General features: G+C 40.2%; 1 protein-coding gene across 15 annotated transcripts in view; it reads left to right on the forward strand.

The window, feature by feature from the left end:
- The window catches only part of erc1b (ELKS/RAB6-interacting/CAST family member 1b), a 187,244-nt gene that overhangs the window by 147,394 nt on the left and 23,731 nt on the right, over positions 1 to 16,119 (forward strand). For 12 of the 15 annotated variants that reach the window (XR_006250571.1, XM_043236247.1, XM_043236248.1 and 9 more), the window contains one exon: positions 2,540 to 2,638. Coding sequence is in view for 14 of the 15 variants with exons in the window: in XM_043236247.1 (XP_043092182.1) it covers positions 2,540 to 2,638 (99 nt within the window). In the remaining variant the exon portion in view is untranslated. Of the gene's footprint in view, positions 1 to 2,539; positions 2,639 to 4,591; positions 4,658 to 16,119 lie in introns of all 15 variants that reach the window. The other 3 variants (XM_043236258.1, XM_043236259.1, XM_043236261.1) reach the window with 1 other exon arrangement.

Genomic DNA, 16,119 nt, shown 5'->3' on the forward strand with positions numbered 1-16,119 from the left:
TTTACATGCTACAAGCTGAAGAGCTTAAGCCTGACTTTCCGATCCCGCGCCCTGAATCCTTCGCACTAACCCACTGAGCATGTGGAACAAATTGTCTAGAATAGGGTATTTTCTTCCTCATGAGGTAGTGACAGTTGATCTAAAATGTTGCATTTTTTTCCAGAGGCTATAATGGCTTCCCCTTGTAGCGTCTCGGCCTCCGGCCGCCTTCTCCTCCATGTTGACTGCTGCCTTCTGTGAGGCAGAGTGAAAAACTGAGAGGTTGTTGAGTACAAGGTGTCTAAGAGCTGCTCAGAGGTTGTTTGTTCAACATTTTTATTTAACCTCTGACTAAGTGGCTTGTTAACAGGTAAAAATCGAGTCGTGCCTACACAAGAAATCGAGGCAACCAGGGGCATCGTGCCCTGTGGGTTTCCTGTGCATGTTTTCATGTTTCATACGTTTTCATACGTTTCAAATGTTTATGACTTTGTTTTTTATTTGTTGAGCACAGGAAAAGATATTTCAAGGATTGTTTGAATTGTTTTTGTTTGTATTGGACCCCTTTGAGTATCGTTGTGTGACCAAAAAAGCATTTAAAGTTATAGTTCACCCAAAAATGTAATTCATACATTGAATACAAAAAAAGTACGTATTTTGAAGAATTCTGAAGAACCAAACTGTTGTTGGTCCCCGTTTATTTTTATAGTAAGGAAAGAAATACAATGGAAGTCAGTGGGGAACATTTAACTTTTTTTTTTAATATCTTCTTTTGTGTTCAACAGAAAAAAGAAACTCATATGTTTGGAATGACATGAGGAATTACAATATTTTAGGTGCACTCTCTCTTTAATAAAATATTTGTTGTTCCATCTAATAAATCATACCATACAGTTTCAGAATGTCATGAGTTGCATATTTGATGACTCAATTTTAATTTTAGTTCGGACTATCCCTTTAAGACACTAAGTTTACCTAGTCCACTTGTGTTAACATAATTCTGCTGGTTTATCTGGCCCATTTAAACCCATGGCTGCCCGGTGGCTGGTTAACATTACGTTTATTACTGTAACAGAGGGAAGGATAGGAGAGAAAAATTGGGAGTGCGGGAGGTGGAGGGAAGAGGGTGAGAAAACCAAACAGAAGGAGCCCAACCATCACATTCTGGTCAGGGAGCAGCCAGGAAACAAACCGAAGAATCCAGAAGGGCAGGGTGTGGGTCCGCTTTTGTTCTAATGTAATGTCTTATTGATTCATTTCAGCTCTGTGTGGTGGTGGAGTCAGTCGTGATGGTGGGCTTGCCAAAAGTAATCATGTGCGTTTTTCCTTACTCCTGCCATAGATGTTGATTCAAATTAGCTTTATTTTAATGAAAACTGTGAATGATGTCTGATAAGACTTCACTGCATCCATATAGAGATATTTCACCCAAAAATGACATTCCTCTTATCATTGACACAACCTTATGTTCCAAATGTTGTGAAGAATGTTGCTCTTTTGCATAATTTGGAAGCAGTGTTGTGACCACCCTAGCAACCGCATAAAGACCTCAAAAAAAAACTTGTCAAGCTTAATAAAAGCAAATGGCTTAAAAGTGACTTCCAAACAAATGACGTTTTCAATTCACGTTATTTTGAAGCCATATATAAGCTTTGTGTGAGTAGGAGACCAAAAAGTAATCGAAAATCGTTGTTTGTCTCTAAATGTCATTAACTTTTGCATATATTTAGATGATGTCACTTTGAGTTTGACATTGGTTCCTAAGCAATGAATAAAATCTAAAAGCTACAGCAAGGTAAATGATAGCAGCTTTAATTTTTGGTGAATTCATTCTTTAATTGGTAAACTGTTAAAAAAAAAAAAAAAAAAAGTATTTTTTGCACAAATGATGTGGATAGGTTGCATGCTAAATTCAAACTCGTGCCACCCACATGAGCACCACAGCTTAATATGTCAAAGCATGTGTGCTCAGCCTTGTCTCCAGCAAATTAGTGCGTTTCTAATCTAAAAGGTGCGCAGACACGGAAACCTCGGGGCGCTTGTTAAATCTGTGCAGTGGTTTGAGCATGTGGAGGCTTGAATCTGTATCAAGCAGGGAGGTGAGTGTGCATATGTGTTTATATTTGAGAGAAGCTGGTGTTTTGTTCTCTATTCTCTACATCTCGGCTCTTCTCTCGCTGTCTCTGTTATTGCTTTTTCACACCCTTCTCCTCTGGGTTTAAAAGATCTCCGTCTCTCGCTTTCCCCCACCTCGCTCAAATCCATTCCAGCTGAAACTTGCGTGAATACGCTGTGATCCCTCTCTCGCTGTAGGGCTCGAAGTAATACTCTGTCTATCAAAACGAATATCAGAATCACTTCTTATAATGCTTGTAATTGAATTCATACAGATAAAATTTCCACTCTTAACAGCATGGGCTGAGATGGAGATTTGATAACTCAAGCCCCAAGACTACCAGGCTTAGAGTCAGACTGGACTCATTTCGAAATGACGGGGAAAAAAGTTTGTCCCTAAGTGTGTGTTTTGGCTGTAGATTACAATGAGCTGTATCTTTTACAGACGCAGAACCGCATGAAGTTAATGGCTGATAACTACGAGGATGACCACCTCAAGGCCTCCAATTCTGACCAGACCAATCATAAACCCTCTCCGGATCAGGTGAGCCAATCGAAGTGCACCTTACAGAACGACTTTGTTCGTCCTTCATCCTTTACTTCTTGAAAAGGGTTTACTGATTGATCATATTTGTGACCCTGGACCACAAAATCTTAAGTCTTAAGGCGCTGGGGTATATTTGTAGCAACAGCCAAAAATACATTGTTTGGGTCAAAATGGTTGATTTTTCTTTTATGTCAAAAATCCTTAGGATATTAAGTAAAGATAGTGTTCCGTTAAGATATTTAGTAAATTTCTTACTGTAAATATATTAAAACTTAAATTTTGATTAGTAATATGCATTGATAAGAAAGTAATTTGGGCAAATTGAAAGGTGATTTTCTTAGTATTTAGCCTAACAAACCATACATCCATGGATAGTTTTTAGATTTAGTATGTAGATATCTAGATTAGGTATTAGAGAAATTAGTGAAATTTTAACATTTATGACTGGTGTTGTGGTCCAGAGACACATTCAGGGTTAGTGATTTAAACAAAACCTTAACCATAAGCTACCATGGAATTCCTGCAAAAAATATTAATCATACATTTGTGAATTCTTTCTTTCATTCATTTCTTTCTTACTGGCTATCTGATTTACTCCTAAAGGCTGATTTATAAGAAAGGCATTATGACCAAACATAAACAACAGGAAATTACATATTTCATATCCAATAAAGAACTGCATCCTCATCTCCAATTTGTGTATTATTTAATATTGGGTCACCAAAAAAAAAAAAAAAAAAATTCTCATTCATGAATGTGCGCACACACATCCCTGAGTGTTTTTCTTGGAATAGTTCCGGCACACAGGATGATTCTGGAAGATTTAACTGGCTTTGTTCTTTGTTGCTTTTAAACGTTGAATTCCTTGCCTTAAGCCTCTCTCCTCTGGATGGCTGTCCAACAGGAATTAGTTCGTAAGGAGAGAAAGAGGAAAGAATTGACATGATAAAGGATGAATAGAGAGTGAAATTCAAAGAGAAAGGACAGCCTGTTGCATTCTTCTGTCCCAGCTCTCCCAGGAAGCACAAATCCTACTGGTTGTTATGACATGACTTGATGCGCTAAACGCAGTGTGTCATACCTGTCCGTGGACTTCTGGTGTAATCCAGTTCAAGTGCTACATCCTAATTCACATGCTGAAAGAAACCCATCAATCAGCAACACTCCACCCTCTATACATATCCCGGTATACCCAACCACACGTATGTGCGTATGTATGTTAGAGCTCGTTGGAACTCCATCTTCACACTCAGTCTCCCACGCACACACAGAAATCTGCTATAAAGCTATCCCAGGGTCTCTCCCCCATCGCAAACCCTTTTCATTGTCTTTCTCGATTGCCAAGAAAACACTTAGCTCACTTTTTCCTGTGATCTTCATTTCTCACTTACATATTTCCAACTCAAATAAGAACACCCTCACACATCAACACCTGAGCCTGCTCCAAACCTCCCCAATCACACTGTTATCACCTAAACATGCTGACTGCAGAGCTGGGACCGACAGGGACCTGAGACGGCATTCATTTCAGGTATTTTCCACAGCCATCCAGGACAGACGGGGTAGAGGCCACGTGTGTTACTCATTTCAAGCTCATACTGCTATGCTTTCAATGCTTGTTGCAGCATAGCCACCCCCTTTTTGGGCGAAGCCAGTTGTATTTAATGCTGTTTCACTTTGGTTCAGTGGCTAACTAATCACCCTTAACCCTCTGTTGAGAGATGGAGAAATTAATGGGAATGTAGTGTCTTACTCTTATTTATGACATTCATTTTTTTTTCACTGCACGGGAAAAAAAACTCACTGCTGCTCCAGTGTTTGTCAAAGGAAAAATTGGTCACTTAACATGAAATTTCAGTGCAATAAATGACCTGCTCTCACCCACTAATAACTTCTTTCTTTAATCCCATGCTGCCTTGGATTAATCCTGCACTCATTTTCCACCAATAGGACGATGAGGAGGGCATTTGGGCATAGCCAATCACGTGCCCTCTCCCAGCCATTTTGTTCAGAAGGGTGAGAAATGTATAAATGGGGAATGACGCTCTTCTTCTGTATTTCATCGTGTTAACTGTCTTTGAGTGTGCTTGTTTTTTTTTCTTCAACACTTTCCAGTTCATCTTTTCGTTTCTTTCATGTTTTGGTCTTTTTAACCCTCTCTCATTCTTCTTATGTTTTTGTGATTTTTTTTTTTCCTTCATTGTGTCTGTTTTTTGTCTGCCTCTTTTCAGCATATATATTGGTGCTGATTATTTATTTTTTTATTTAAAAATGTCAAATATGACTTGAAGATATCATACACAGAACAGGCTGTCAGAATGTAAAGTGACGCATGACAAACGTTTTTCTTGGCATTTTTTTTTCCTTCCACATTTTCCCCTTATTCCATTAAAATGGGAACAGATCTGTTCTGATTTGGTTAGCAGGCAAGAATAATGTTAAATACAAACAATAAACTTAAAACAAAAATCAGTTATAAAACTATCTGAACCATTTGCATTTAGTTTACTATTTTATAATAGTATATTTAACGTGAAATGGAAAGGAAAAATAAAGGGCTGCAGAAGCATTTGTATTTTTTTTTAATGCATGTAATATTTTTTTAAACGCATTATTCCAAAATAATATTTTTTTAACTATTCGTTTGGCTTGGTGTTCAAGACCAAATCCGAAAAGACCTGCATGCTGTGTTTGCAAAATGTACATATTTTTTGTAATTTTATTGCCTGGCCACTTCTTTCTATTCCATTTAAATGCTTCATTTATAAGACCGAAAGCCAAACCAGCTGAGAAGTACTGTTTGTTGCATAGTGTTTTTATGAATAAATCACTCTAGCTGAAGACTTTAAAATCACTTTTGATTTCGATAAATTACTCAAGCAGTTATTGAATTGACCTATCCTTTCCCATCCCTTCTCGAACATCTATTCAGGATTTCCGTCACGCAGACGATTGAATCCTTTCCTCCACCTTTATTATTTTACACAGACAGCCAAGGAACAAATCGACCCGTCTGCCTTTTGACTGCTCTGCTCTTTTCCTGTCTTTTCCCTCTGAAAAAACAACAACATTCTCATATTTGCTTCCACACTGACAGTTTTGATGGATGGTTTTGAGGAAACAGATAGACCATAGAATACATATGAGCCGCACATGTTCAATCCATAGGACACATGCGCAAGCGCTTGCGTTCTCCCATCAGAGCTGTTGCTCCATGCCCACGGTGATGCTAAATGCCATGTGGCGTTTTGACTGTAATTAATTAGCAGGTCGCTCCCCGTCGATGCAGCCCACAGATAACACATGTCCGTCGCATGAACAGTCGCAAGCAGTAAAGCGCATATACTGCGAGTGCAATTAGGCGTAGCGGAGCGCCGGAGAACAGAGTGGGATTGTGTGAGCTGTGGGCCGAGTGTCTCAGCAGTGTGAAGGGAGGGTTTTAATCCGAACAGCTGCCCACATACACTGTGTCCTATTTCAAGCAGCTAATGGGCCCCTTTCGCTAATGTTTTTGCTTCGTTCGCAGTTCTTAACGTCTGAGCCGCCGCGATACATTGAGGAAGAATTCTGATCGTCCAGTGCACCCACGGTGCCAAACCGTACATGTAGCCGTGACATTAAAGTTGCTCTTTGTGTATCATATGACCATGTAAAACTTGTAATGGCATTTAGCAGGGGAGATCAAGACCCCAAGGCCCCTGAATGTATTAAGGCTCACATAAAGGGCAGCCGTGTTCTCCGAACCGTGTTCTCGGGGCAAGGAACTTCAGTCGTACGTACAAGCGCATGATTAGAGAGGGTAATAATCTCAACATGATCTCCTTCATGTTGAATTGTGGGTGGTCGAGGCCTATTTAATTGCTCGCCGTTTGGCACGATAACCCACCGCAACCCTGGAATCGCTTTTGGCTATGATGAAACGCAGTCCGTTGTAATCTGACTGTGTGGTGCATCGCTAGGTGTGTATTTACAGATGCTCTCTGGCCCTCGACTCTGTTTTGTTTTGTTGTTCTTTAGGGGTTTGCATTTTCTCTTGCGGCTTTGTGGATAATTGATGCATGTCTGCTTTTGTTGTCCTCTTCCATCATTCCAGTGTCACTGTGTGATGATGTGTGTGGTTTTTCCAGTGTTCCGGAGTTCTGGAAATTAACACCCAAGAGTGAGTGAGCTTGAAACTTTCAGAGTTATCCCTGTTTCGCACACAGAATATTTCTAAGCTCTGCCTTCAGGTAAATGTCAAGACGGACTTAGCTTCAAATGTCAGGAGGACTGACAGAGGATCAACCCTTTTGAAGTAACTTGTCTTCTTGTCTGTTTGTCCTCTTGAATTGATTTTGAAAAGATTGCTTCTTGGTCTGAACCAGGATGTCTGAAGGAAGTGAGGAATATGTGATGTCCACCACAAACTTGACTTATCATTTCATTTTCTGTGAAAACCGTAAGGCCAAGAACCGGATGCGAGGCATCCTTATGAGTGAGAAATCTGTCAACCAGTTGTTTCCGTCCTAACCAAAACAGGTCAATCCAACATTTTTGTGTTGCATCTGCCTCACTAAATAGCTTGTTTCTCCGTCTTTCTTTTGTCACATGTTTGTTTTCAAAGTGACTCACATACAACACGATGCCAGAGTGGGTGTTAGAACGTGGAGCAGAAAAGTAATGTAGACTCCATTGTAGTGTCACCTCCATTTGACGACCATAGACATTACTAACCATTTGGATGATGCGATTCCATGGAAAACTGTGAAACAGAGTTTGGCAATCGCTCACATATTCCAGGGGTCAGTGGGTACCCGTCCCGCTGGAGCAACTAAGGTGTAACCTCTGCTGAACCCGTCCCATGAGCGCAACCACCCACCATTTGCCCACATTATTAAAACTGTCCCGCCCCTCACTGAGAGAACAGAGACCTCGTTGCTGACTTGGTTTTATTTTTTTTTCTTCTTTCGGCTCAAAAATGGCTCAGTGGTCAGAGGGGAAAAATTTCAACAGCTCTGTTTTAGTCATTAATATAAACCCAAAATGCATGTTTGCTTTCTTATTTGCCTTTTGTACTTGCATTGTTTATTCCAGCTTGACTTTTTTCTTTCTGTCAGTTCCAACTGATTCCAGTCCAAATATTTATAATTAGATTAAAATGGGAAACATGTGGCAGTGGGGGGAAGTTGCAGGGGGTCGTTGTTGAAACCTTCCCACCTCCATATGATTTCAATATAAAACTGGCCTCTGGCTCCATGCGCCTGGTGCAGACAGGAGGGTAGACAGTGGTGGGGCCCTCATTCAGTCTGGGGGACTTCGTTTGGCAGAGCGCAAACTTGGGGTTTCTGCGGAGCCCCTGAACCATGCTGCCCCACTTCCTGTACCGTGAAACTGAGATCTACATCCCTGGAACTGAAGAGTCACTGTACCCCAAATGGCTCAATCAGTCACTCTCCGAGAGGAATCACTTCTCCGTTTGTCAGAGTAAGAGCATGCCATAGGAAATGAGAAAATAGGGTGTCATTGGAAACATACCCTAGCTCCTTACCAGGGGTCGGAGGTCATTTGACGGATGGCCGTTGCTCATAGAGTCTCGGGAGAGGCCAGTAGAGCAAAATGACTCTGAGCCAATCAAGCGTGCGACAGATATCAACCATTGAGTCCCAGCAGCACGCATGCGGCGGGTTTTATCTGACCCCGTAATCGGAGCCTCTCGCTCGGCTTGATGAGAGACCGATGAATGCCCTTGGAGATGAGATGAATGGCTGCAACTCTGCATTGGCTACTTTTGAATAGGCCAATCGGAAGAGAGCTGAGACGGCGGCATCTAAGCACTGAGATGATGTCATAAAGGATGAGCTCACCTATAAAAGCTCATAAAGGAGTGTGTTGAATCTCTCTTCTGTCAAGGCTTCTGGCTCAACGTTCTCTGCTGGATCCTGAGAGGGACTCTGCTTAGCATCAGCCAGATAGGCGATGACTTCCCCCGCCACCTCTGGTTTTGACGGAGTATGTCAATATATGTATTTTCCTGAGAGGAATTCTAAGCTGGCTCGGTTGGAGATGATACGTGCTTGGGGAGGTTAAGTTCGCTAGTCATATCAGAAGTTATCTCAACGCGTTTCGTTTCTCACGATTTCCAGTCCAGCTATTATTAATAGTCCTGCAGCTTGGATTTTATCTGCCTTGTGGCGCAACATTTGTTCGTTTTTGAAGATACGAAGGTGCCGCTTTCGATGTACACTTCCTCCTTAGTTCTTAATGTTCTCGCTCTCCTCTCTTTCTCTCTCTTAGGAATAATGTTGCTTTTTTTGGGCAGTTTCGTTTGCCCAGTTTTGCTTCACTGCCTGACTGTCCTGCTTTTTAAGGCCTCAGCAAACCACACGTCTTGGCCTGCTCTCCCAGGATGTATCACTCAAGAAAAATACATTTTAATGGCGCATCCATGTTTCTGGTTTCCCTCTTGGAACTAGGCAACCCAAGGACGTCCCGGCCAGCTGGGTTCTGCTTGCCTGGTCTATGTCAGAGGGTAAACTAGGAAAATAGTCTAAAGATGTCAATCGAACCACAGCATTTCTAGTGAATGCTGAACCCTACTTTTTTGTTTTCGCCCCACCATTGCATCAGTTCTGAATTTGATTTTATGCTGTCATTAATTGGTGGGTGCTGGCGATAATAAAAGTATGAATTTCTGTTGTTGACCTCAGAATTACCAAATGACTGCGAACAATCCTATCAAAACAAATAATCGCACGACTCCTCCCTCCTCAAACCCGCTGAACCCAGAGTGGCCACGATTTCTGCGCAAGCTGCTGAAACAGTAAAGTTCGAGGCTCATTGTGGTGGGGATTATGTGGTCGGAACGTTTTGGCCCCCTGGTCCAGGGCGCCATTTCTGGATGTGTTAACGGGCGGACGTGGGAGCCCTACCCTGGGCGCTGCGCCCGTCGGCTTCCCTCTCCAGGTTAGGAGGGGAAAGTGCTCGTAATATTACTCAGTAATGGTCCATGACCGTGAGCAGTGGAAAATCCTTGCGACTTTAGAGTGTCTGCTAACTGATAACGCAATTGTCTGAGCGTTTCCCACTCCACAGAGAAATACTGTAAGGAATGAATGTATTATTAAAAGGGCGATTTCCATGCACGTTAGCCATGCTCATTGAAAAAACAATGCATCTGGAACTGGTGTTGTCTTCGGTTATGCGATATTTCCCTGGGATTCATCACTGGAAACGTGTTGATTTGTTCACTTCCAGATTGTTCTTGTTTTTACTAGGGCTGCTTAGACATGTTGCGTCCTAATCTCCTCCCGCTGAATGTTAGCTTCATACTGCTAATAAACTCCCTGCGGCATGTCAATAGGCCTTAATGCTTTCCAGAGCTGTGGATGGGGGGCCTGGAGCAGGTTGAGCCCCCCTGGCCCCCCTGCGGACGCCACTGCACTGATTTAAGGCTGATAGGAAAGAGCTGGCTCATATTCTGCACCCTGCCTAAGCTGTCCAACAACCACCTTAAATCTCCCAGTTCATTTAGCACTTAACCAGCCGTGGACGGAATGAGCGCTGGAGACCGGACGGGTGGAAACTACAGCACTGCTCCCTTTCCTTTTATTTCTTCCTCCTTTGCTGCTTCTTCCTTTTTGTCTCTTCCCCCCCACAGTCTGTTTCCGTTTACCCAGTTCTCCAATTAAGCCTAAAATCGAGGGCCTAGAACTACCTCTATTATCAGTTAATAAAAAAGGAAACCTGCCATGTGTGGTTCACACTTAAAAGAGGTGTTACACATGAACATGTTACACATATTTGTAGAGTTGTCTTGCCAAACAGGACACAAATGCATGTTACAATTAGTGCTAGGTGGACAGATGGTGTATACTAAAAAAAAAAGTAAAAAAAAAAAAGATATGTATAGATAACATATATGAAAAGAGTAGAAATACCACGTTTCCACAATGTATTAATAAATATTAATAATGTCATGTGAACTATTAAATTTAAATATATTAGATATTACATAGATATTAAAATATTAGTATAAAAAATGCATGCATTTAGTTAATTGTTCATGGTCACTTGTGTAATATTTAAAGTGTAATAATTAAAAAAAAAAAATTTATTATAAATTCCTAAATATTACATATAAATGTTTTATATATATATATATGTGTGTATATATATATATATATATATACATATATACATACACACACATATATATATATATATATATATGTGTGTATATATATATATATATATATATATATGTGTGTGTATATATATATATATATATATATATATATATATATATATATAGATACATAGAGAGAAAGAATCTGAACTGAAATAATAAAATAAAATATATTTTATATATTTTTACTAGTCAACATACCTTGTATTACTTGATATTGATTTGCTAAAATACGTTAAAACAACATTTGAAATAAAAACCTATTGTGTATTTTTTTAATTGCCAGAACTTTAAATAAAATGAAAAAAATTATAGTAAATAAATATTAGTGAAATATTATATTAAAGGCTTTTTGCACATTGTGTAGGCCTGTAAGCATGTGTGCCTTTGAACCACTGAACTGTTGACACACTTCCTCCACACCTAAATTATTTCTGTCTCTGAGGACCAAGTGTGATAGCAGAGGATTGTGTGTTACTTACCTCTGAGCCCGAGGGAGTCTGTTAGAGCCATCTCTACCAACTTTAACACCCTTGAACCCAGCTAGAGCCCCATTCTCAGTCTCTCGGTTTCCTCTGCCCCCCGTCTTTACATGCATAGCGGCGTAAGTCTTCTGGTGTTGAGTGCTACACGGGGGAAACCCTTTGACCTCAGGATGTGGTTCTCCTTAGATCTCTCCATCCACAGCTGTTCTCAAAAGTCCTTCTCTTGTGGAGCACTGACAGTAAGACAAGAAAGTTGTCCCAAATGTCTGAGCTGTTTGTGAACATGAGGCCATGGGGATCTCTTTGCAACAAAACTGCTCCGATACCTGGAGAAAGCTATCTGTTAGCATTCCCATTCGTCATAACGGCATCCAGACAAACCTTGATTCCTCAAGGCATAAAACTATAGCAAAGAAGACTGAAGTTGGTCAAACAACAAAAATACTGCAAACAGCAGAAACCTTTTAAGACCTCAGATGAAAGATGCCATTACCGAAACAGACTCAAGTCAAAGGTCTTCCTTGCTTTGTAAGTTTAAAGTCAAATGTGACACATTTATAGTTGAGATTTAAATCTTCCGTCCGTGGTTTTCAGAGCTCCCTGTAGTTATGCTCAGATCTGGCTTTAAGTCATTAACTCGTCTGGTTTGCCCTCACAGTGGGGTAGATGTTCTGGAGCTTTGCTACATGTTCACCCCTTCCTCTGCTTTCTCTTCAGCACACCCGGTTAATGATGCCCCTCAACCTCGGTTTGAAGAGGTCAGGACCTCCTTTCACCCCAACACCCCTCACCTTCAGGGTGATGACCCCCACGGCCACTGCTCCCACCTCCTGGAACGAAACTACAACCCACGCGACAGCTTTACTTCCCTTTTCCAGAGGCTAATTTCTTTTTGGCAGTTTAGAGTCTTTTTTGCTCATTACGCACAAACACACAATGAATGGAATGCCGTCCCTAGACTCCAGCCTTCATGGTCTGTTTAAATGGCGCTATGATGGTGACACTGGGAGTTGCTCGGTGTAAAAATTCCCTCCGTCCTTCTCCAGAGTCAACAGTAACCTGCCCTGGCTTTTTGTCCTGCTTTCCCCCACCCAGCGCTATTAAAGACCTGCTTATTCTATTAGGCAGAGACTGGGAGAGCTTTGGCATGTAAGTCAACAGTCATAAACCCCCCCACCAGTATAAATCTAATGCCATTTATATAAAAACCTGCGCAAATAGGTGACGAGGCTCTAAGTTCATAAAAAGCTATAGCAACAGAGCCCTGACATGCATAAATCTTGCATCTCTTAAAATATGAGTGCTGTTGTAATTTTGTAGCATGTGAGGAGGGAGAAAAAGACATTGTAGGACCTTTAGTAATTGACTTTGACCAAAAAAACCACAATAATAATAAATTAAAAATATATATTTGTGTGTGTGTGTGTGTATATATATATATATATATATATATATATATATATATATATATATATATATATATATATATATATTATTTTTTTTTTTTTAATTTAAAAAAAAAAAATCTTGTTTTCTTCACTTACTATTTTTAAGTAAAGGGTTTTAAATCTGGTTAATATAGATTAAAATATATATGCATTGTGTATATATATATTTTTAATAGATTTTTTTTTTTTTTATATATATATATATATATATATATATATATATATATATATATATATATATGCATTTTGACTTTAAATCAAATTTAAATGTAATTTATTTTATAATTGTTGTAATTTTACAGTATTTTAATTGAAATTTACAGTATTTTATTTTTATATATTTTTAATTAAGATATTTTTAAGATACTGTATTGCTTGAGCAGATGATAGAATTCTTAGACTCGTGTGTGTGTGTGTGTGTGTGTGTGTGTGTGTGTGCGCGCACACATCGGGGGTCTACCTAGATATATTGAGAGTTGTGGATGGAGGCATTGCGGTCAGTTGCTTATGAAATGACAGTATGGAAAGACAGAACGACTCACCTGCTCTTAATCTGCCATCCGGATCTGCTCTCCGCGCTCGGATTACATATGTTTCTGTCCGTGCGCTTTGAGGAGGTATGCGTCCGTCTCTTCGCCCCCTTACCCTTTATTTGACAGTCATTATTCTCTCATGTCAGTGCTTTTTTGCCTGCTGTGAAGGTGATTTGTCTCTTTCTTGAAAAGCGCTTTACTGACGGCAGGCCCACCGGCCTGCTCAGTGTCTCGAAGTTTTGAAGCTTTGCAGTCCCTCCTTATCTTTATCCCCTTAACACTCATGGACGCATAGCGCAGCGAGACTGAAAGAGGATAGCCCAATAAAACTCTCAGGCACGGGAGAGGATGTGCGCCAGGGCCCGGCTACTGTGAGAGAGGCTCGCGATCCGCAGATCCTCCCCCACCCGGCCGAGCAGCTCCGAGCTGGGCTTCCTGTGCCGCCGGGCCCCCGGAGTCTTTGAGGAAGGAGCCAGTGGCTCGTCTCTGATGGACCGCCTGACTGACAGCATTGATCCAGGCTCCTGCCTCTCAGTATGGGTATCGAATGGCGCCCGATGAGCTGATAGGTGATAAACGAGAGAGGGAGAATGTGAAGGAGGCCGGTCATTGTAGAGGGACTTCTCTTTCCCCCTGCTCTTTTTTTTGAGGAGGGGTTCTCAGGTTATGACAGTGCCAGGTAGGAGTAGGTATGCAACACACCGCAGCATCTGGTGAAGACAGCTTCTTTTAGAGGGGACGTAATGAAAGAGAGCAGACGAACAGATTCCTTAGTGAACCTTTTGCGAATACTGGTCTTTAGGCGGGAGCCAGAGTGTGAGGTTCAAGAAGGTGATCGATGTAGCAAAGAGCAGGAGAAAAGACAAGGATCTTTGTGGTCAGTTGCCACAGTCTATTGATATTTTTGTCCTTAGAGGGTCAGTAAAGTGTCTTGGGAGTCCTGACTGTGACTTTTCTCTGTCACGGACACATCAACGGTCGTTCAGTACAAGTGATTGAGTTTTTTTTTGTGTGAGGATGCACTTAACAGTATTTTTAGTGGGTATTTTCAGTGACATTGTGATAAGCTAGGGGTGGTTGAAAAGAGCCATTTCCTTAACAATTTAGGACCAATAATACCTAAGCTTAACAGATATCTTACTATTAATAATCAGCAGATTACGTTTATGCTTTATAAATGTTGAGACTTGGACCTTAAAATAAAGCATGATCATTATAATATGAAATATTATCACATTTTAAAAATAACAGTATATGTAACAATACAGTTACAATACAAAACTATTTAACCCTGTTTTTAATGCGTAATTCAATTTGTAGAAGTTAATTGAAAATTAGATGAATATATATGCACTTACAGTATAAAACATATCACACACAATATATGGAAAAGAGTGCATTTTTTATATTTTTTTTATTTCAAATTGAACCGCAATTTGTTTGGAATTATATATTTTTAGATTTATATTATCAACTTTTTTGAATTACAATTTCTTGTATATTTTAATATTAACTTTTTTTATTCACTTTTTTATTTAATGTAAGCACATAGTCTGCTATCACAAAAAAACTTTTGGATTTTTTCACATTTTTTGGATTGGAAATACTACTAATTAAAAATGTAAATCAGTTGAACAATAGCCAATGCATGCATTTACATGTCTGAATAAAAAAAAAAGTGTGGATTGCCAAACTTGTGTATTATGTAATATGGAAATAAAAGAAACGATAAACCTATGTTGACTTCTAAAGTCCAATATAAGAACAGTAATAATGCTTTTAAATTATCTGTACGTTATTTTTTTGACTTTCCAGGTAATATTAATATATGTGATATCTCATTAATTAATTAAGATTAATTGGCAGACCTTCTCATGGAGACTTTTTGAATTGAATCTTTTTTCCTAGTCGTCATGCAAGCCATGATGGGTAAACAGGGACCCACTTCCAATCATCGTGTGTGTCCAAAGCAAGACGAGACAAATGGTGCTTTGAATGGAAAATTCCCCTGTTATAAATCTGTCACCTGTGCATGATATTTGTTTCTGTTATTGTTGCATTATTTATGATCTCAGTCTACCACAGGACTTAAAAAAAAAACCTAAAAAAACTAAACAGCAACACTGGCGCAAGCCAAACATTTATGACAGCACCCAGTTGACAGAAAACATCACCAGCTACGGCAAGTCTGATGTTAGCGCTATGCTAACTAGATCTGGGCTAACTGGGACCCTCCTCAAAGCCTGGTGACGAGCCTGTCATACACATTTCTAGACTTTACCATTTCTTGACTTAGCGAAAGGACAGTTTATCGGCATTCTGTCACCAAAAGAGGTGTTGACTCAGTAGTTAAAACCAGAGGGTGACGAATAGTGCCCTGTTTGGGCATTTGTCTACAGATGAGAACTGGAACCCAATCATCTTTTCCAAGAGCAGATGGGAAGGAAAAGAAGGGAATAAACGTCAAATCCCATCACTTGTTGGGCCTTTTTAAAGCTTATTAGCATGCTTTCAGTCAAGCATGTATGTAACAATCTCTGTGTAATGGTGTGTGCGTGAACACGTTTATGTGGCACCATCTTTTTATTTGAACTTTGAGCTGTTTTTCTGAGCATATCCACCCAGCCGTTCTGTCACAGTGGTTTGGAGGGCTTCTATCAGACCGCCTTTTTAAAGCCTCGTCCCTCTTTCTGTGGTTGCCAGTCAATCCGGAGGCCCCATATATCCTCCGCTTGGCTGAGATACAAGACCTGACGGAGATGCCGAAGAGGACGTATACAGCTGTTTCCGATACGGCTTTGATACGAAAGGCTCTGCCATTGGTCTGCCGTGCGTCACGCAGATAAAT

The sequence above is a fragment of the Puntigrus tetrazona genome, chromosome 4, assembly GCF_018831695.1.
Source record: "Puntigrus tetrazona isolate hp1 chromosome 4, ASM1883169v1, whole genome shotgun sequence".
Classification (NCBI taxonomy): Eukaryota; Metazoa; Chordata; class Actinopteri; order Cypriniformes; family Cyprinidae; genus Puntigrus; species Puntigrus tetrazona.